The sequence below is a fragment of the Vespa mandarinia genome, chromosome 1, assembly GCF_050613455.1.
Source record: "Vespa mandarinia isolate Hongniang chromosome 1, ASM5061345v1, whole genome shotgun sequence".
NCBI classification, from domain to species: domain Eukaryota; kingdom Metazoa; phylum Arthropoda; class Insecta; order Hymenoptera; family Vespidae; genus Vespa; species Vespa mandarinia.
Genome location: NC_140810.1, coordinates 644692 through 667522, shown reverse-complemented (window position 1 = coordinate 667522; position 22831 = coordinate 644692). Strand labels below are relative to the sequence as shown.

Here is a 22831-nt window from a genome sequence, read left to right as displayed (position 1 = left end):
CGAGCTCTTCTCTCGACTAATATCCAGCGATTATCGATACAAAGCAACCGTGAAAGTATCCTCGGCGTTCTACTCGGGATCGCAACGTTCTGCTTCGTAGTCTGTGGTTTCCTCCTCGGTATACCGCCTCGTCGAGCATAGAGATTACAAACGGAATTTAAGCCGTCCTCCTCCTCCTCCTCCAACGGCCAATTTACGTGTACACGAAGCAGCGCGTGCACAACGACCGACAACACAGTTCTTCTTCTCTTCTTCTTCTTCTTCTTCTTCTTCTTCTTCTTCTTCTTCTTCTTCTTCTTCTTCTTCTTCTCAGCAGTCATTAACTTGGGATAATTTTATCGCGCTTTGGCCTTTTCCTACGTGATATTCTTCTTTTTCTCTCTCCTTTTTAATCTTTTTTAATACCCTTTTTCCCTCTTCCAACTTTATTCCATTTTATTTTTGAGTCCCTTTTCACAAATAGATCCACGGGTGTGATCAAATCTTCATCTCGTTCAAAGACAAACTAGCATAAATGTATGTAATTAGGTTACTGATCGCTAAATCGAATATCGAACTTTTCAGAGATACGAGGATCCGATCGTACTCGAATACTCGAGTATTATTATAACGGCGTCGAAGCGTAAAACAATCTCTACACTTCACGAAACATTTAACTTGGTGGTGGGTCCTTTCGAAACAGGATCCAAATACCACCATCACACGATTTTATTAACGATCCATGATATAAGTTAGTACTACTTACGTTGTGTTACGTTTCGATAAGGGACACGAAGAGAAAGGAAGGGAAGGATCGTCGAAGAAATTACAAGCCTTAACTACAAGGGGCTTCTTCGATCTAACCGATCAGTCCTACGACGATTATTCTCTTCTCTTCGAGGGAGATATAGTAGTAGTAGTGGTAGTAGTTCTATATCTTTACGACTATTTTCTCGTAAGTCAATTATCTTACAGAGGGATACGTTTACGTAATCCTTTTACATTTTCGTCCTTAAATAATAAACGTTCCTTTAACGTTACATCCATCCAACGTGTCTTTACACGTTTTATTCTCAAACGAAACTTTCGCGAATACATAGCCCGACTCATTCGGTAAATATTTCATTGAGAGAAACGAGACACGAATGTGAATTTTTTTTTTACTCGGTAATCTCCCTCCTCTCTCTCTCTCTCTCTCTCTCTCCCCCTCTCTCTCTTTGTCTGTGTCTGTCCGTTTGTCTCTCTTTTATTTCTATCTCTTTCTCTCTCGAGTTCGATGACCGATAGTTTACGTTTCCTTCGAGCGTGACGTTTCCAAACCGAAGCACGACGGACCGGTCTGGACCAGTACGCGAAGGGCGATATGAAGAGGAAGAGGAGGGTAAGAGTGGTAAGAGGGGCGGGGGGAGGAAATATAGGCAGTATTGTCGGAGCGGAAGCTACACGTTTTTTTTTCTCCCCTATCGATGTCATTCCGCTGAAATAAAAACGTCGATCCGGCAAATATTGACGATTTTTCGTGTGGCGCAGGATGTCTAGAGAGAGAGAGAGAGAGAGAGAGAGAGAGAGAAAGATGGACAGACAGTGGGAAACGAGCAGAAACACACAGAGCGATTCTTTTTTTAGATCGTTAGGTATTATGTACCAACGAATTCATCGGGCGTATTTATTTTCTCCTTTCGCTTCACTCTTTTTAGTTTTTAAACTCACGTTCGGCTATGGTTCTCTCAACGCACTCGAATCTTTTTTCTCGCGTCGACGTCGAGACGAGACGAGACGAGACGAGACGAGACGAGATGAGAGTGCGTGCGTGCGTGCGTACGTGCGTGCGAGCGTGCGTGCGTGTGAGAGAAAGAGAGCTCGTTCCGTTTTTTTTCTTCTACGTCACGTTTACCATAAACGCGATATAAAAGGACTCTTGCGACTAACTAACGAGATCGAAGCGAGTTGTCATTTTTTTTCTTTTCTTTTTTCTTTTCTTTTCTTTTTTTTTTTTTCCATTTCATTTCTCGTCTTTCGAGAGAATAACTAGAAGAAAACGCGACGAAAATAAGTTTACGTATGTACGTATGCGTGCATGTATACACGTGTATGTTGCATAGGAATATGCGTGTATATGCGTGTGCGTAACCAAGGGTGAAGAAAAAGCGATGGCGAGAACGAGCGAGGGCGACGACGAAAAAATATTTGGCCGGCGGGCAAATTTTTATTCGACCGTAAACAGCATCCCCCTATGAAATGGACGAGGGAGAGAGAGGGGGGGAGGGGTGAGTGAGGGGAAAGAGCGTGGAGAGAGAGGACGAGAATAAATGTATAGGTCGCGAACGAGCTTCGCACGATAACAGCACCCCCTCTGGTACCTCTGGTGTATCCGCAATTACGTTATATCCGTGCACCGCGTTGCGCGTCACCGCATATACAAACGCCGTAGATGAACGATTACCCGTCTCTCTCTCTCTCTCTCTCTCTCTCTCTCTCTTTCTCTCTCTCTCTCTCCGTATATATACATATATATGTATGCATATGCGTACGTACGTATGTACGTATGTATACATATATATGAATATGTATGTATGTATGCATGTATGTATGTGTTTATATGCACAAATAATGTGGAAAAAAAAATATATATATGTATATGTATATCACACTGAAGCTGTATAAAGTATAGACGGATGACTGGATAGATAAATAAAAACATAAAAAAAAAAAAAAAAAAAAAAAGATACAGAGATAACACGGAGGAGACAGATTTTAAATTTGATTCTGTCGCCGTGATATATTTGAAAATGGCGGGTAGCCCACTTTCGATCTAGGTACCTTGCCGATCGACAAAATCGTTTACGTTGTACTCTGTCCGTCCAGGATGATAAAAGCATCGTAGTGTCGTTGTGTCGTCGACGAGAAATGTGAATTAATTTCTATTAGAGATAAAACGTTATTTCGTTCATTATTAGACGAGCACGTTCGGGTTGCACGGGTTATAAATAGTAAAAGATATAGTGCTCTCTTAACTTTTTTACAGATTGATACGATAATCCCATTAACTCGCACGAAAGCCCTGTAAAATTGACAGTGTCCTTTTGTAACGCGAGGGGTTATGGCTCTAACTCGGAACAGGATTGGGGAGAAAAGAGTAGGGGTGGGGACTCGAGTCGGAATACGTACGAGGGAAAGCGCAGGGTGCATTGTTGACAAGTGCCTCCAATGTAAACACAGGTGCACGCTCTTTGGAATAAAAAATGACCTGGACTACGATCGGCTTCGACATCGTCCGCCATATTTGCTCGCCATTGTCATCGCGTTTCTCCGCTTGTTTGACCTATCGTTACTCGCTTTTTTCTCCGCCTTTTTCTCTTTCCCTCACACACATTTGTATTCCTCATCTCCATACTTGGGTACTCTCGTCGAAGAGAGAAGATTTGATTACGTTTCGTTAGGACGAAATTTTGAGAATTTATTTATTTATTTATTTATTCTCGTTTTGTATTCGTCCCGATCGACAAGAAATACAGATGCGTATGTAACATCGTACGCCATCGGTTTCGGAGTTATTTGGGGAAAAAAAAAAAAAAAAAAGAAAAAATAAATAAATATATATATATAAATATATAAAAATTCAAGTCGTAGTGGGTATATAGCGCTTCGTCGTACCATGTGTGTATCTACATGCGGGACGACGATTTCCCGTTTCGAGCAATTTCGAACGCGATGAAACGAGGATGGAAAAGCATAGCGGCACGTAACTGGCACGTGCAAACATTCCCGACGGTGAGATAACATACCGAAACGCGATCTTCTCGCTTCGACGAAATTGGCACGATAATTGAAGGACCACGAGAGGGAGCGAAAGGGAGAGATTTCCGGTGCTTATAAAGGTACATAAAGTTCTAGAAAGGGTGCATCGGTGAAGTTCGTAATTGTTCGTTGGTGATACGTAGATAAGGGAAAAGAAGGAGACAGATGTATGTGTATGTGTATATATATATATATACATATATATATATGTATGTATGGAATGAATATATATATATGTATGATCGGTGAAATGAGAGAAAGACAGAAATAGAAGTAGACTCGGAGAGTATAACGGAGAGAATATAATCGGTAGGATCAGAACGAAATTGAAATCGAGAAAGGGGAGAAAGAGAGAGAGAGAGAGAGAGAAGGAGAGAAGAGAGAAAGGCAGAGAGAAAGAGAGAGAGAGAGGAGAGCAATAGTGAATAGCGGAAAGAGAAAGAGAGATGGAGAGAGGGAGATGTATATATAAAGAGGGATTGAAGGGGTAGTGAGGTTTCACGAGAGAGAATCGCACGAAATTCGAGGCCCGCGTGGCCGCAAGCTTCCGCACGAGACCGCAATATGCATTGTTAATTACACGGGATGAATCGTACCGCGGAATGAAGCGAAGCGCGTCGCACGTAATCGTCGGCTATTGTAAATCTCGCGTACGTGAAAATAGCCGCGTCGTTGCGATCTCGAACGGAGATCATCGGCTATTCGCTCACTTCGCTGTATTTCTCTATTTCTATATTTATCTCTTTTTGCACGTATCTATCACTCTTTCCCCTTTTCGCGCGTGCGCAAACATCACCGTTCTTTGAAAAGCTTCGGTTCGTTTTATTAATTTCATCGAGGAAGTTTATCTTTTAATTTTCGTTACAAATCGTGTTACAAATTTTTCGTCGCGAATCAACAAACGAAATAAAAGATTGATTATCATAAGCTGCTTTTTAATCTTTTGTTTGTATAACGATTTTGTATAAGCAAATATAAGAGGCTCAATAAATCGTTGGTTATTCCGAGAACGAAGTGAATTCTTCGCCGATATTCGACGATCGATAGCTGCTCCGTTTGCTTTCTTTCTTCTTCTTTTTTCCCTATTTCTTTTCTTTTCTTTTCTTCTTTTTTTATTTTTGTTTTTTTTTTTTTTTTTTATTTCTATTTTTATTTTTAAGTCTTCTTTATGCTTCTCGATATCGCGTTGTTTTAAGCTACGTTTTATCTCCTATCGTTTTCTCTCAACTGTCACGAATTCGAATCGATGCGCGTTTATCGAACGACTTCGTGCTCGTGCATAATCTTAACGCGCTTATCTTAAAACAAGTCGACTCCGAAAAATAACTCACGACAACATCGAGATCAATCGAATGACACCTATATAAATAAACGTGCAAATACAAGTATATAATATGTATATACATATATGTCTATATATACAAAAAAAAAAAAAAAGAAAAAAAAAATAAACGAGTGTTCCGAGTGCGCTCAACTTGCTTGTAAAATCGAAGAATATACTGGCACGCACAACTGTTCGGATAAATTGTCGAGTTTAATGGACGAGAAGGGGAAGTAAAAGAAGAAGAAGAAGGGAGGAAGAGGAAGAAAAAAAGAGAGGGAAAAACGATCTCGAATCACCGCTGTTCGTTAATCTCGAGACGAATGAACGGCGATAACGATCGTTGTTCGTCGATGATAACCAGGCTTTAATTCTTTCCTAGTTTCACGTTGTATATATATCAGACAGAGAGACGGAGATACTCACATACGCACGCGGCCATATATTCGCATACACGTTTAGTTCATTTTGATCGAGTTATCGTTATTATTGCTTCTCACGTATCTCGAATTCTTTAGAAGAGGATCGATCGCGTGATCGACCCGATGATCGATGGGATCTCGAAAAAAAGAATATATATATATATATATATATATATATATATATATATATATGCACATACACATGTACAACGCATGTACATACATAGATAGTGACGGAAAGAAAAGTGTTCTTTATCGTTGTTACGTGTCATCGAAAGGTTTATCGCGATAAAGACTTCGTCGGGTTTATCGTACGAAAAGGAAATGAGAAAGACTTTCTTCTTTGGTATGGGTACGCGTTCGATTTGAAAACGGGAGCGTCATAATAACCTTTTTCGTCTGTTGGCATCGTCGTGACTCATTTTAAGGTCGCGCGTACTCCTCCGTCTCCGGTACTGCTTGACCGAGTTGACACAGGCGGTGTTATTGGCGCTCTGGAGGGCCGCCAGGGTTGTTTACGTACAAGCTGTACAAATATTATTTCCGGACAAACCGGTCCGTCGATCATTACGAAACTCCAGGCGGAAAGTTTCAACGGCTCCTCTCTTCTTCTCGTCCTTCGCTCTCTATCAAGTCTACTTTTTTTTTTCTTTTCTTTCCTTCTTTCTTCTTTTACTTCTTTTTTTCCCTTCTTCTCTCTCTCCCTCTCTCTCCCTCTCTCTCTTTCTTTATTCTCGCCTCTTTTAAAAGTGCCATCACCACCAACATCGAGAGCAACCCCCATCGATCTCTTTCTTACGGATAGATAGATCCTCTTCTCTCTTTCGAAGTAGTCAAGATTCCGTTTGACTTTCCTGGAAAATAATTTCATTCCAACCGAGTGAAAGATAGAAAGGAAAGGTAAATGACTCAAACAAATATTTTACGTGACTCCTTCTTAAACTCGTTTCACAGTCGATTATCTTTCACCGCTAAATGAATCATATAAATATCTGTCAATGATTTCTTCTTCTTCTTTTTTTTTTTCTTTTGCTTTTCAATGGAACGTGTTTGTGTATTTAAAAAAAAAAAGAAAAAAAAAAGAGGAAAAAAAGAAAGAAAATAGCAACGTTGAGAAGAATGAAAATTTTAGTTGTTTCGCATGAAATTGGTAGCGTGAAGTCAAGGAATAAATTTATAAATCGGTTATATATAATTTTTTTTACAAAATTCGAAGGCAGATTCTTAAGAAATCTCATTCGAGTAGAGCTTTTTTCTTTTGTTTTTTTTTCAATCTCGTCGTCGTATCTCTTCTCGCGAAATCGTCGAGGCACTCGATCAACGTACTTACATACATAAAATAATATAATATAACATAAGTAACGGCGTATATTTCTATCGCCTTTTGCTGATACTCGTAGGCATGTGTATCTCTGAATCTGGAGTGGCACTCGTTTTATCTATCGTTCGTCGAAATTGGCTCGATCGTAAGCGATCGACCGGAAGAACGCTTTTCACTGACCAAACGAGAACTTTTCGATTTATCTAGTATCGGCAACGTGTTTTTCAGATAATCGTCTTTCTAATCATCCGTTTAATCGTTAGCTCTTCTTCTATTACAAGTAATTTCAAACGATTAGACGTATTTATTTTACTCCCGAGTTTCTTAATTTCATATATATATATATATATATATATACACACACACACACACACATATATATATGTATTATTCTTTTCCTTATCATAACGTTTCTATTTTCTTTTTCTACGCGTTCCATTATACGCTCAAAAAGTTACGATGGAATTTATTTTTTAACGATCGACGTCGTCGACACTTTTAACGACACGATAAACACATACTCAGACGATAGCTTGAAAACGAGAATGAGGGGCAAGATGGTTTCTTCTTACAAAAAAAAAAAAAAAAAAAAAAAAGTAAAAAAAATAAAAAGAAAAGAGAGAGAGAGAGAGAGGAGAGACAAGAAGATAACGCGAGTCTAAGTAACTTTAAAAGAGGAGATAGGATATATAATAGCTAGAACAACTTATAACGCAAAAATAGGTGACCGGAAAATAGAAAGATAGTTTTGGAATTCCGCCAAATAATTTAGCTTTAAGACCTAACTCAAACGAACGTAGATGAGAAGTCGTCTACCTCTCTTTGATCGTAGACTTCTCTTGCTAGTTTAGTCCCGACACTCTCTTTGTGGCTCGTTTCATAGGAATTGTGACGATTCTATGTATTTCAAGTCTTTCGTTAGAAGACTCTTCTAACGCGTAAACAGTCATCGAATGGTTTTAAGTGGGTTTTACCGAAATAACATTCGTACTTAACAGGAAACGTCTCTAATTCTTTGATAGAAAGAAAGAAAGAAAGAAAGAAATAAACGAAAAATAAAAAGAAAAGGAATATTGAAAGATAGCTTTTGGTATTGGTGTTACCTACGATCGTAAATAATTAACCGGAATTATTATGATTTATGTCGGTACACAGTTTCGTTAATCTGCCTCGTAAAAGAAAGAAGGAAATGCCACCAAACTATTTTATATCATAGCTTATATTCCCTTCTTATCTGTTACTTATTCCATTTATTCATCTTTAATAAACAACTTTTGTGGTGGATTTATTTTCTTTCCTTTTCTTTTTTTCACAATCGATAATTTATATTGCACTGCAATTTATGTTGCAGCTAATAATGGAAATCGCTTAAGTTAATAATAATACTTTCCCTTTTACTTTTCCTTTTTCTTTATACCTCTCACTATACATAAACATTGGAATAGGATCGACAGGTAAGAAGGATCTATTCTTCAACTAATATCCCCCATAGGATCGATTCTAAAATATTCTCCTAAGCAATAAATAGGAAGTCTATCCATGTTCCCTTTGTAGTTTGACAAGGCCAAAGAAAGAGAGAGAAAAAAAAAGGAAAAAAAAGAAAGATTTCTAAACAAAGGTTAAAGGTGAGGAAAGAATGAGATACAAATGTATCCGATCCACGTTTCCCTTAGAGTAAGAAATTAGTTCGTCAATAGCACGTATATGCACGATATAAATACATATATGTATACATACATATGCATATATGTTTATCGTAAGAGAAATATCGAGAAATTTTAGGAAGGTAAGCGAGACCGTACGCGGCCATTCACCATCGTCAGAATCAATGGTCCCATTGTCACATCGTGGGAGACCTTCCTTCGTGGTGAACGTTTCGACGAACAAAGGAGTGCCTGGAACCGATTCGTAAGACTTACCTATACACTGTACCAACTCCGTGGTCCTTCTTTTTTAGCCAAATGCCGGGCCTCCTTTTTCTTTTTCTTCGCCTTTCCTTTCCTTTCTCGATGTTTGTGTCGGCTCTTCTTCTCTCTCTCTCTCTCTCTCTCTCTCTCTCTCTCTCTTTCTCCTCTTTGTAAGTAGGCGAATGCCGACGAAGAAACTTGTGTGCGAATATTCTCCTTGGCACATTCTCTTTTCGTATCTTTTTTCTTTTTTTTCTTTTTCACGAGATTTAAACACAATGTTTCTTTCTCCGACTTGTACAATGAAACGCGATAAGAAATTCGATTCCGTGTTTCCGTGGGTGTATGTTTGTATATATAAATAAATAAATAAATATATATATATACATATATATATATATATATGATTTGTATACATAATACGTACGTGTGCATACCGAACTGGAAAATGGATCTACTTTAATAATATTGACTATCCTGTATCGCGGAAACAAAGAAATGTAGTTTTGAAATAAAAGCGATATCTAGTTCTCCGAATTGATTCGATATTTATTCGTTGGGAGAGGGGAGGGGTCATGGATTGGGATAGCGGGGAGGGGAAGTGGAATTTTTCTATTTACTCACGTCCTCGATGTGCACGCGCGCATGTGTGTGTGTGTGTGTGTGTATGACCTGTGTACATACGAAAGATTAATCCCCACTTTTCTTCAAATTCGAGAGATTACGTGTGACAAACAATAGAAAGAACGACGTTAGGGGGTAAAACTTATTTGGAGACTCGTTATCAGAGCACATATTTGACACTCGTTATCTTTCCTAGGATCGAATGGTTACCTTACCGTTCGTTGATTCTCTCCTAACTCTTCGTCGCGTGTTTCTCTTCTCTTTGTTTGAAGAGTTTAAGCAAGAGGAGATTAGAGACGAAACTGTGATGGTCGTCAACGTTACGTGAAATTAATTTATAAGGTGCGAAAAGCAACGACGGTAACTATATATTTACACAGATAACGTAATACTTTCATAATTTTCCTTTGGTCCATTTAATGGAAGGTGAATGGCTTTGATATCAAATTTTTGGGAACGTTATGATTCTATTTTTTTTTCTTTCTTTCTTTTTTCCTTTTTCATTAAATATCTTGGATACGTAAAAATATCTATATATTTCTTTTCCTTTTTATTTTTTTAATAGTATACACATCGAGTGTATTTTTGTAGGAAGGGTAGGAGAGAGAGAGAGAGAGAGAGAGAGAGAGAGAGAGAAAGTGAGGGGCGAAAGACAAGGGGAAGATCAGAGTAGGGGAAGTGAGAACAAGAGGGTCGCTTTGTGAATAGCCAGGAACCCCTCGGTCTCTCTCTCTCTCTCTCAGACATGGGCTTCACGGTGTGGATTATCGCCAAGGGGATAGAATTGACTACGAAATTGAAGGGCTTTCGCTCTGGGCAATTTGGAACGGACCGCCCTAAAACTGCCGCCAATTTCCGCGTTAATGGTTAAATTCGAGAAACGGTACTTGGACCCTCCTTAGAATCGAACCCCTTCCTCTTTTCCCCTGCGACCTCCTTACGAGGAAAATTACTTTGGGTAACCGGTGCTTCTGATTCTCGATGCTATTCCAAAGGGAGAGAATCCCTTTTTCGTGGATTAGGATTTGAACGAGATCAAGATCGGTTGGTTCCTCTCGTTTTGTGTTAAGGGGTTGGGGCTTATCTCTTTCAAATATCATCTATACTCCAGGGAAATAAGATATATTAGATAAAATACCACAAATATATATACGTATATATTTTTAATATATATTACAAGTACAAATTGCATTTTACACCAGACACGTTTTTTTTTTCCCTTTCAAATTCGTATCGCAAGATCGATTATATATACTTGCTGCATGTCGTATTGGGTATATGGAATACAGAATTTTCTTTATTTCTTTCTTTCTTTTTATAAGATAAAGTTGAAGATAGAAAAATTTTGTCGAACACGAAATAGAGAAAAGATCGGAAGAAGAGATCGAGAAGGATGAGAAAGAGGAAGAGGGGGAGAGGGCGCTTGTATACGCACGAACGCACGCGCTATAGCCGGTGTACACTGTTCGCAATAATGAGGAGTTTGCACAGACCGGGATCCCGACGTTCTTCAAACAAGGAGAGCAAGGACAAACAGTCGTATATGGGCGGACGGACAAACACGCCACGCCACGAATCACACAGCGTCTATTCGCGTCTCTCGCCCACTCGCATCTTTCTCTCTCTCTCTCTCTCTCTCTTTCTATCTCACACTCACATACACACACACACACACATGCACGCACACGCAGACAGAAGTCTGGCTGACCAAAGAGAGCACGGGAGAGGGAGTCGTAACGAACGAAGGTTCTACAATACCACCCTTCCCACTATACGGACTATCGACCATCACCCTCGCTCAACAAGCACCATAAGCGATATGGTGGCTAATATTTGCCAGGCTAAGCACACAAATACAATACAGTACTGTTTACTTGCCGTCAGTGCCTCTCAACCGCTCTTTTCGGATCACGACCATAAACCAATACACGTCTTACTTTCTCCTTACTCTTATTGGTTAGCTTAATTACTGTTATTTTCAATTTATGACATTCTACAGGGCTGAGAATATAAATTTACTTTCTACGTTTTTCTTCCTTTCTTTCTTTCTTCCTTCCTTCCTTCTTTCCTTTCTTTCTTTCTTTCTTTCTTTCTTTCTTTCTTTCTTTTTTATTGGCGTTGTAAATCCGTTAAATCATTTTTACGATACTCTCTTTCTCTCCATTCGTACGAGCGATGGAATTTTTGTCTTTTCGATTTGTCACGGTAAAAGATAGAACGTTCGTTTTTATCTACTCGACAAACATATATCGAAACCGATAGACGAGTGGATCGTTTGTATTTGACTTATTGATCATCCGTTCAAGTCAAGTAAGTACGAGTCGTAAAAAAGAAAAAAAGAAAAAAAGAAAAAAAGAAAAAAGAAAAAGAAAAAGAAAATAAATAAAAAAAAAAAAAAAAGAAAAAAAAAGAACGATAAGATTTTATCTCCTTTGTACTTCGATCCTATCTGCGAACGTGTATCTTTTGAAGTTCCTTTGAAATCTTTTACGGAAGCGATTTGAAGTATCTGCAAAAATATGGGTTTACGACGATTTCTTATTATTAAGCGTTGTAAAATGTTTTTACGATATACGAAGAATTTTCTTATTGTTTCGTTTGTTTCTTTCTATTGTTTCGTTGTCGAAGAATATCAGAACGCGTGTCTCTTTAATAAACGTAAATGCGTTCGGTTCGAAAGAAAACTTGACGAGCGGGGTGAATTTGGTTAGGTTGACTTATCCGAGAGTCACTTCCTTTTCTCTGTTCTCTATCGAATTAGCATAAGTAAGCTGGTGTAGCGAGGCAAGGATACGCGAGCTAAGTCGATGTAACTAAATTAGAGGTAGAGCCTTCTTGATCTCGTTAGAAACTCGATCGGTGGCCCGTATTTTCGTGTCCTCCGTCGTAGGTACTTACTTACTTACATCCTTGTCGTCGTCGTCGTCGTTGCCGTCAATGTCTCCTTCGTTTTACGACTACTGGAACGTATCTTCGAGATCGTCAATCTTATATCAAATCTCATTGGATCGTCCGTAATAAATCTCGACACGCGTACGAGGAACTTAGAATATCGATGTTATTGAAAATTGCTAGATAGGTAAATACCATGAATTATGTTTAGATATGCGCGTATATAATATCGTAATGCGAAATGAAATTTCATGGGCAAGTCGATATATATCTATGTGTATATATATATATGTATATATATATATATATATATATATATATATATATATCGATTAACCTGACCACAAAACTACGCATCCGTCTACATAGATACATTTTTTATATTATTATTATCATCATTATCATCATTATTATTATTATTATTATTATTATTATTCCCGTCCTTTTCTATCACGAAACCGCAAACTCCAGGCATAACCCTCTCTCCCAAGCTCCTTCTATTCCTTGACGAAGTGATGCGTATTAATCGTTTCCTTCTCGACTGCGAGATCATCTCCCAGTAGAAGCGGTCGCGGCATTCTGGCATTACGGTGTAGGGGTCAGCTGCTCGGTGGTTTGCGAACTATCTCAATTTGCCTAAGCCGCAACCGCGTGGCAACCACGAAAACCGCAACTTCCCTCGTCCGTGGGCAGCTTCGTTCCTCTTTCTCTCCTCGCCCCGTCACCCTAACTATACTCCCTACCACCTCTCTTTCTCTTTCCTCCATCCTCTCATCCTCCACCTTTCCTAGCTATTGTCTCGCCCATTCTCCTACTTCTCCGATTCACCTCTTAGTCTCGAGAATTTAGCAACTGCTCCTCGACAGCGTAATCTCCGACCACAGGATCTTCTCTGTTCCGAAGCTTGGCCAAAGCTTTACTGGAAAGCCTCTGACTTCGTTGTGTGTGCGAGATATATATGTATATATATATATATATATATATATATATATATATATATAAAGAGGGAGAGAGAGAGAGAGAAAATGGAGGTAACAAGAGGACAACCACTCTAGTGTTGTACTTTCCTTTCTACGAGAGGTCCAGCGATTTTAACGATAGTATCAGCGCGACACAAGGATTCTCTAAATTCCACCGTGGATTTGCGAGTAACCACGAGCCAAGTGGAAAGCCCAATGACTCCTTCAATCTTATCTGCTTTTACTCGATCCCTTCTACTGCGTCTATTATTATTATATAACGGTTCTAAGACTTAAGGATTAGTGATAATCTATTGTTTAAGAATTAACTGGGAATATGAAATTTTCTTCTCAATCGGGATAATCGAGGACGAGATCCATACGAACGGATTTACATGATTACATGGGATAACCTAACGACGAAATCGATTTATACATGTGTATTATCGATGGAAATCTTTCAACAATGAACGAAAGTCGATTACATTATATTTCCCATTACAAATTTTGACTTATTCATTTTTCCAATCCTTTATATAAATTTCATCGATCCTTTTTCAAAATTATCGAGTAAAATATTTTAGGGTCGAAACAACTGTTGTTCAATTCTTTCTTTTTTTCTTTTTCTTATACCGTTGAAACTTTTGATCACTTTTTTCTCCTTTTCATTTTTATTTTTCATTTTACATTTGTTTATAGAGAGATATGTGGGTTGGGAGATGTCTGTTTACGTGTGTATGTACGTCGTAGCAACGAACGGAAAGAAATACGCTTTGAACCGTGTAATCCTTTGATCATGTAAAAATTGGTTCGTCGAACCTGAAGAGGAAGAGAGAGAGAGAGAGAGAGAGAGAGAGAATACGCGTCGACTTTCATTCTTCCTTTTACCGTGGACTTTTGATCCGAAGGATCGATTATGACTCGATCAGCACGGGCCAGCTGGCAGGTTCCATTTAGAAAAGGAAGAGAGAAGTAGTAGAGAGGAGGTGGTGGAGGAGGAGGAGTAGAATTCTTCGCTAAAGAGGGCAGAACCAAACACCGAGCGAGAGAAGGTCTTTTTGTGTATATCGAGAGTACCGGACTTCTTCTATGGATTTTTAGTCTTTGTCGGTGGTTGAACCGAAGTAGTAGTAAAGGAGGTAGAGGAGCTGGAGGAGGAGCTAGAGGAGGAGGAGGAGAAGACTTCCATCTCATTCGATTACAACGGCTCGATTGTGATCGAGGTCACTAGAGGTGCAGAGGCACCTCCCTCTTAACTCGAGGGCGATCTTCTTCCGTCTCTCTCTCTCTCTCTCTCTCTCTCCCTCTCTTTCTCGACCCCCCCTTCCTTTTTTTCTTTCGACTATTCGACACGAAAGTCCTCGAAAATGCTTATAGCAAGCAACTTATCTTTCAACAGTTATCTAAACGCGCGTTTAAAAATTGTCGATAAAATAGAATTTTTTTCTTTCTTCCTTTTTCTTTTTTTTCTTCTTTCTTTTTCCTTGTTGAACTCGTTCGAACGATAGTTTAATCGGAGCTTCGAAAAGTCGAATAGAAACGATCCTACAGGTCGTCGAAAATGCGTTTGTAAGCGCGTCCAAGTGGTCGCGTTACAAATATACGTATATGTATGTATATATGCAAACACACACACATATATATATACACATATCTATCTACGTATGATGCTTTTGTATATGCGTGCATGCGCGCATGTGTGTGTGTGTGTGTGTGTGTGTACTCGCAAGCACGTGCACGAACGAGCGTCTATATACAGTCGAGAACCTCATAGTTTCGGTTGTAGCGTGTAATCCTCCCGGACACCGCAAACGTGTAATTAACACTTGCTCCGTCTCTCTTCTATCTCTCTCTCTCACTCTCTCTCTTCCTCTCTATTCCTCTTCTACTACTCTGTTCTAGCTCGTCGTACCGCGTATACTACATACGACAGTGTAGTTTCACGTACGGGGGAGGTAATCGTGCGTGCACGCGTGTTCACGCGCACCTACCATCATCTCTCTCTCTCTCTCTCTCTTCCTCTTTATAGTAGAGTATACCACCGTTGGATCTCGTGTTTCCACTTACTATCTCTCTCTCTCTCTCTCTCTCTCTCTCTCTCTTTCTCTCTTGTACGTGTTCGTATCGCTTTCTCCTATGTAACAGCATATAGATATCGCGGTGAGAGAGTCTATACGTGTTTATCTCTCTCTCTCTCTCTCTCTCTCTCTCTCTCTCTCGAACGAACGAACGAACGAACGAACGGGCGAACGAGCAAGTGAGCGCGCACTCGCGCCCACGCTTACTCCTCGAGCGAACAGATGTACGGAATTAATTATTCGACGTGCAGGAAACCACCGACGACACGGCTGCTTCTTCGTTCGTACGCGCGTATCGAATTATGTCGGACAAAGCGACGCCTTCATGGAGAATTTCACTGGCAAGAGGAAAGACCGCCCATCTTGCGTCATTCCACATGTACAATATTTCTTTTTGATTTATTTATACATTTTCTTTGACTTTTTTTTAACTTTTCTTTTCTTTTCTGTAATTTTTTTTTTTTCTATTGCGTCTTTTTTTCGTCTTCTAAGCCCTTTTTTCCTTACTTATTAGTTCCTTATTTATATATAAAAGAAAAGAAAAAGAAATGCTGGAGAAGGTAGTATACAAAAAAACAAAAAAAAGAAAATAAATAAATAAATAAATAAACTTTTGTTTTTTATCTTCAGGGTCCACCACAACCAGGGCAGCCATTCAAGTTCACAGTGAACGAGTCTTGCGACAGGATCAAAGAGGAGTTTAGCTTCTTACAAGCACAGTATCACACGTGAGTTGTTCCCATAGTTTCTTTCTTTTTTTTTTTCTTTCATTCTTTTTCCGTCCATCGTGGATCCTCATCCTTTATCCTTATAGAGAGCGAGTCAATAACTGGTTATAAAAAGAAAGAAAAAGAAAAAAGAAATTATTCGCTTGGTACGGTTATAGAAACGAAATTATAGAAACGAAAGTTTTCACGAAATTTCGTAGAAAATGTAAGCTTCGTATAATTAATTTCAATCGATCTTTTTCCGACTTGAATGAAAAGAGGGGGAGAAAAAAAAGTAAAAGAAAAAAGTTAGCTCAAGTTAGCTTGGCTTAGCTCAACATAGCTTTAGCTAGGCTAGCAATGGTAGGTAGAGAAGGTATATCATCGTCGGGAGGGCTCGCTCTGTATTATGGATCGTTCTTTTGAGGGCGCTCGCGCGCTCCTGGCGCATGAGAGACTGGGAACAAATGCAGCTGGCGGCGGCGGCGGTGGCGGCGGTGGCGGCAGCAGCAGCAGGAGGCTTCTTCTTTGAGGTGCACGCGACGCGCGGAAGCCATAAGTGATTTACGACGAAACGTGGCTATCGGCGAACGCTTAATGGTACTCTTGCGTTCGCGATATTCTTTTCCTTTCTTTCTTTTTTTTCTCTTTTTTTTTTTTTTTTTTTTTTCTTCTAGACCTATATATGTCGCTATACGACGGACCGACCTATAGACAACCTTCTCTCTTTTTCCTTAGGTTACGCGAGTGACGGTTATACTCATCTATCTATCCCTCTCTCTGTGCGAATACGAAATCGAGGAAACCTTACCACTTGTCTTTGCATTTTTCAACGTTCCCCCGTAGCATTCGAACTTTACCTTTTGTCTCTGTCCTTTTCTATTTTTCCACTATTCGATATACGCCGGAACTTCCGCGACCTTTTGCGCGCTATGTCTCTCGCTCTTACATTTTCCTTTTCCTTTTTCTCTCTTTTTTTTCTTTTTTTTTTTTTTTTTTTCGTATCTTTCTATCGTCGGATCGTACGCGTCATATCGGCTAGACCCTTTGTTCTACGTCCAGTAGCGTTTAAAAAAACAAAAAAAGGAAAAAAAAATTATAGAATGGAAAAAGAATCGATGAAGAAACGTTCGAACGGAAACTTTTCAACTTTTCTTTTCCTTTCTTTTCCCATTTTTTTTGTTTTCTTCTTTTTTTTTTCCTTTCCTTTTTCGTCACGTTTTATTTCTCCGTACGATTTCGACGTAATTGAGCTGTTAAACATTTTTGATTATTTCTGTTTAGATTGAAGCTGGAGTGCGAAAAGTTGGCGACCGACAAGATCGAGATACAACGGCATTATGTGATGGTAAGGAGTAGAAAAAAAAACAAAAAAAGAAACAAAAATCATTATTTAAAGTTAATTTTACACGAGCACATGATGATACTTCCTCTCGCTTTCTCCATTTTCGTCCCCACACTCCCCACGCCCCCGTCTACATACATTCTATTCCGTGCAATTATGCTCGCTCGACCGCTAAACCACCGAGACTTTTTAACATTAATTGCGTTCTCACCGTGCAGACTTTGCGTTGGGGTCTCCCTTCTGTTAGATTTCTCTATCTCTTTTTCTCTCTCTTTCTCTCTCTCTCTCTCTCTCTCTCTCTCTCTCTCTCTCTTTCGCACGCGCGCGCGCGCGCGCGTGCTGTATTCTACGTGTAACATATATACGTAGGTATATCCATATCTATAGACACATATCTATATGTATACTTATTCTAGCTTACACACGAGCAAGCACGCGGTACACTCCTATCGTGCATAGCTAATGATACTAAGAGCCAGTGGTGCTCATCGATTTACCGAAGTCACGTTGCTCGTGCTTTGGGTATCTAATGACAAACTAATACGTAGTAATGGCGGACCGTTGTCCAACGGCTGGTTAATGCCTTTGGATTACGTGGTCGTTCTCATTGGCTTGCTATCTCTCTCTCTCTCTCTCTCTCTCTCTCTCTCTCTATATATATATATATATATATATATATTTCTCTGTCTCTCTGTCTTTCTCTGTCCCTCTGTATTCAACGTTCACGCCGCGGTCGATCGAGTTCAGGCAGAGTCAGCTAATTACGTTGGACCTGTTCGGCTATCGTGCTATATTGGCGTGACTTTGCGTGGAAACTTGTCGGAGATAACGAGAACGCGTAATTAACGAGTTTCTTTTATCATGGCCATCTTCGGAAACGTCTTTCTCTCTCTCTCTTTCTCTCAATCGCTTTAATTCTTTTTTTTTATTTTGATCGGTCGATGTATCGATTCAAAGTCGAAACGACTCTCTCCCTTATATCGAGTACTCTTTCAAGGTGCATTTTCTGTCGATCGATAGACGCCGTTGGAAAAGCTTCTTCTAAAGGGAATACGTTTTCGACGAATTGGATGCCGATCGACAGAGTCGAATTTCGGTCAAGTCGATAGCTTCTTTTACGAGCTCGTAAAATCAGCTTTACGAAAATGGCTATGCTATTTCTGTTTCTCTCTCTCTCTCTCTCTCTCTCTCTCTCTCTCTTTCTCTCTCTCTTTTTGTATTTACCTCTATCTCTTCTTGGTTAGCCTTTGTCCGCTTAACGTTAATTACAATTCCACACGTTCTGAGATTTTGTGCTTTGATGCCAACGAAGAGATAGTAGAGAGAGAGAGAGAGAGAGAGAGAGGGAGAGAGAGGGAGACCAAAGTGCGATCCGTTTGACTCGCTACACGCGTGTCAAGTTTACCAAGTTCGAACGAGCCACCAACAACAGGGATCGCTTTCGTGCAAGTTGACCTGCCAATTTCGAAAGGTTATTCTCGTGGCCAGAAACGATCGACCGAGACTCGACGTTGTGCCCGATCTATCGCGTTGAATTCTGATCCATCGTTCTATTTTAGATATTTTCTCTCAACGTCGTAAAAGTCGCAAAAGTTTCTTAAGAAAATAAAACGACGAGAATAGGAAAATCATCGATAATTTAATTTAAACGATGATTTATAATCGATTTGCCGTTAAATTAGAAATTATTAAAATTAATTCAATTAAATGCTATTGCGTTTTTTTTTTATCTGCATATGATCATCACGAAATTTTGAAATTCGATTTCGATAGATCCAGGATTCCAATGAGGATCCTAGATCCTATAGAGGAATATCCAACTTACGTGGACGACGGAACAATTCGTTTATCAAATTTCAACGATAGGAGAGAAGGCAGAAGGCAATTAATACTTTAGTTCGGGTCGAGGGTTAATGGTTCATGCGTAATTACTTTGCAACGTATTGCGTTCTATTTTACATTCATCGCGCGAGGATATGCGGGACGCGTTTCAACGCGCATCCCCCACCGCTCTCGCGAACTCTTTATCTCTCTCTCTCTCTCTCTCTTTACTCGAGGAACGCATGCATGCGCGCGTTCTCTTTATCTCTCTCTCTCTCTCTCTCTCTCTCTCTGTCTCTTTCTTTGTCGTGTCACACCGACGGATATATTTTAAGCGCGTGTACGTGATCTTGTTAGCCACCACGTGCACATCGGCTCGATACTAATTTATTGTTGTCCCTCACGGGCCGGTGGCAGGCAGCAAGCAAGCAAGCTAGCTAGCAAGCAAGCAAGCAAGCAAGCAACCCAACCAACCAACCAACCAACCTAGCTAGCAAGCAAGCAAGTAACATTGGAACAACGACGTTGCGTTGCTGTTTTGCTTTCGGTTCACGACGTGTTCCTGTTTTGTGTCAGGAAGAGTCGATGCCGATGGGGTAATAGCTATAGCGTAGGAGGAAGAAGTATGGTAGAGAAGGGTGTCCATCGTCTCCAGCCCTCCTTCACTATCGTTCACTCTCTCGATCTTGTTTTTATCGTCTCTCTCGCTCTCTCTCTCTCTCGCTCTCTCTCGCTCTCGAACACGAACGTTGTACGGACTTAATTGGCGCGCGGAGGCGACTAGTTTAAACACGATTAATCAAGCGGACGAGCCGACACGGCCGACACGACGACGAGGAGAAGGAGGAGGAGGCGCAGTAGTTAAAGGAAGTCTACGTTCGGTGCAGAGATTTATCGACGCGAACCACGAACGAGAACTCTGCTCTTTCATCCTCACTCCCTCTCGTTCCATTCAATCCTTCGCCTTCTCATCCTCTCTTCCCTCTTCTACGAGTCCTACCGACACACGTTGTATCTCATAATTCGTATCATTGCAAATCGTGCCGTGGCTTCCTCTTCTCTTCGTTCCCCTCGACACTTAGGTGCATCCATGTAATTTCAAATATCGATCAACGTGCTCGACACCTTTCGCACCGATAATTATCAATTAATTACACCAGATACCTGGTTAATGATCGTTCGAAATTTTCTAGCATCTCTCTTTCCTTCTTTTTCTTTTCTTTTCTTTTCTTTGTTTTTCTTTTTCTTTTTTTCTTTCATTCTTTCTTTTTTTTAATCGATTGCCATGAGAGGTCGACGAAGATGATTCTTTACGCCTACAAGATCCGCCGACGTCGACGTTAATCGATAGTTTTGCAATTGGAAGAGGTTGCCTCGTTTTCTCGCATCTTTCTTACTCGATCTTAACTACCTTCGTTCTGCTAGCTAGTCATCGTCGTCGTCGTCGTCGTCGTCATCCTCTCTTTATCGGTTACACCCCTTCCTTCCGTCTACTTCCCTCCCATTTCCCTCCTCCTCCTCCTTCTTCTTCCTCTCTTAGATTCTCTCACGAGAGAAATAACTTACTTACGACGCAATTAATTCGTCCGTGTAATTACCGGGCTAATGGCCCGTAAGATTAAGAACCTGTAAGCCGAGTACTCGAGAGCGTGCATTGCACGCGTTTTGCTACTTGCTTCTTCCTCCCTCTCTCCTCCTGTTTCTCTCTCTCTCTCTCTCTCTCTCTCTCTCTCTCTCTCTCTCTCTCCCTCTCTCTCTCTCTCTCTCTCTCTCATACACACATAATACTTCTCTTTATGGCACCAACTGCGAGCACCGCTTACGTTTATCGCGATTAAAGGATAATTAATAACGCGTTACCGCGGAAACGGTCCAACTAGGTACTACTGCTACTACTAGCAGCAGTAGTAACTGCTACTACTACTGTTACTACTGCTACTGCGACTGCAACTGCTACGTTTACTACTACCACTATTATCCAGCTATATCTCGTTTCTCTGACTAATGACCTCCGTGTGTGAGACTCGGTCGAGTTCGGTGTGGAAAAGAAAGAGAGAGGATCGCGCTAGGAAAATTTTTCTTTTTTCGATAAAGAAGCTCGGAGGCTGGGACAAATCTGGCAAACGATGCTAAATTGCTGACTCGCTTGCTAATGCTCGCCGCGTTAAACGGCTGAGAAAGAGATAGAGATAGATAAATAGATAGATAGATAGATAGATAGATAAAGAGAGAAAGAGAGAGAGAGAGAGAGAACATAAAATAGTAGAAAGTTAAACAAGGACGACCGCAAAAACCACGGCCAGCAGTGGTGCCGCCGAAGGCTATCCTTGTTGTTTTGCGCAATTACGCTCGCGCAATTGAGAAAAGAAAAGAAAGTATTCGATCGAAGGACATTCTTCTACTCTTCGTTAAATATAAAATTCTTTGGAAAATTATTATCGTTATCTCGCGCTTACTTTAAGTCTATTAAATTCGATTTAATTAGATGAAAACGTTATGTTGGTTATAAAAGAGACAGAGGCATATCGAAGAAACAGAGAACAGAACCTCTAACTAATCAGAGATTCGAGATCTTGGAGATATCGATTCGGAATCCGCGGCGAGTATCTTTTCTCGCGTCTTAATTAAGCCATGAACGGCTGCGCTACCAAATATGTCGTGTTGCAAATGTGAAACGAAGCCAGGCAATACGTAAGTACGTACGTATATTTTACGTAAATACGTACTTACATAGGAACGAAGGAACGAGACACGAGTCGTCGTATCAATTTACATGGAGAGACCGAGAGAACGCAATTAGAGGCGAACGCCACAAATTCCTGAAAATTAATTCGTACGATCTTTTTTTCCCGACGTTCTATTAGTTTATCTCTTGTGCAGCTTTGTGTTTTAAAGAATTCGATCGAAGAAAATGATAAACATGTCCTTCTTTTTTTTTTTCTTTCTCTTTGTTGCAGTATTACGAGATGTCGTACGGCCTAAACGTCGAGATGCACAAACAGGTAAATATCTTTTGCATTAAAAGTAATTTTCCCATTTTTACAATGACGCACATGTCAACGTCGAGTCGCGAAGAAAAACACATGTGTCTTGCTCGAAACAATATGACGTCGTTTTCCTCATATCTCGCAATCATACATACATACGTGCATACATACATATATGTATGTAGCGTGAATCGCATAACGAATTCGAGCTTGGCTCCTCTAACGTTTTCATCGTTGCTACGTTTTCCAAATTAAATTTCATTTTTTTCTTTTTTCTTTTTTCTTTTATCTCTTTCTTTCTTCTTTTTCTTTTCTTCCATTTTTCCGTCGTTTATGAAAATTCGTTACAAATTCAATTTATTACGTTTCTTTTTTTCTCTTTTTTTTTCTTTTTTTTTTGTCTTTTTTTCCTTTGTTTCTTCATTTCGAAAAGAATTAAAAATGGTCACGTTATACCGTTCGGCTTGCATATAGACACTTGTACGTTCTCGCAATATCCTCTTTTCACCGTCTCATTCCACTTCCTCTTTATCATGATCCTCTTCCTCCACCTCCTTCTTCTTCTACTTCTCCTCCTATTTCTCCTCCTTCTCGTTTTCCTCATTCGAGTGGCGTTTTATTTTCCGACTGCGTTACCGCGAGAGGAGACGTCGCGCGTCTCGTCGAACGT

The 22831-nt window shown here is 40.0% G+C and overlaps 1 protein-coding gene across 2 annotated transcripts in view; it reads left to right on the top strand.

The window, feature by feature from the left end:
- LOC118446094 (protein groucho-like) overlaps positions 1 to 22831 on the top strand; it is a 41326-nt gene that overhangs the window by 1870 nt on the left and 16625 nt on the right. Inside the window, exons 2-4 of one of the 2 annotated variants that reach the window (XM_035876331.2) lie at positions 15932 to 16029; positions 17293 to 17356; positions 22132 to 22176. In XM_035876331.2, coding sequence (XP_035732224.1) covers positions 15932 to 16029; positions 17293 to 17356; positions 22132 to 22176 — 207 coding nt within the window. The remainder of the gene's footprint in view (positions 1 to 15931; positions 16030 to 17292; positions 17357 to 22131; positions 22177 to 22831) is intronic. The other variant, XM_035876332.2, reaches the window with a different exon arrangement.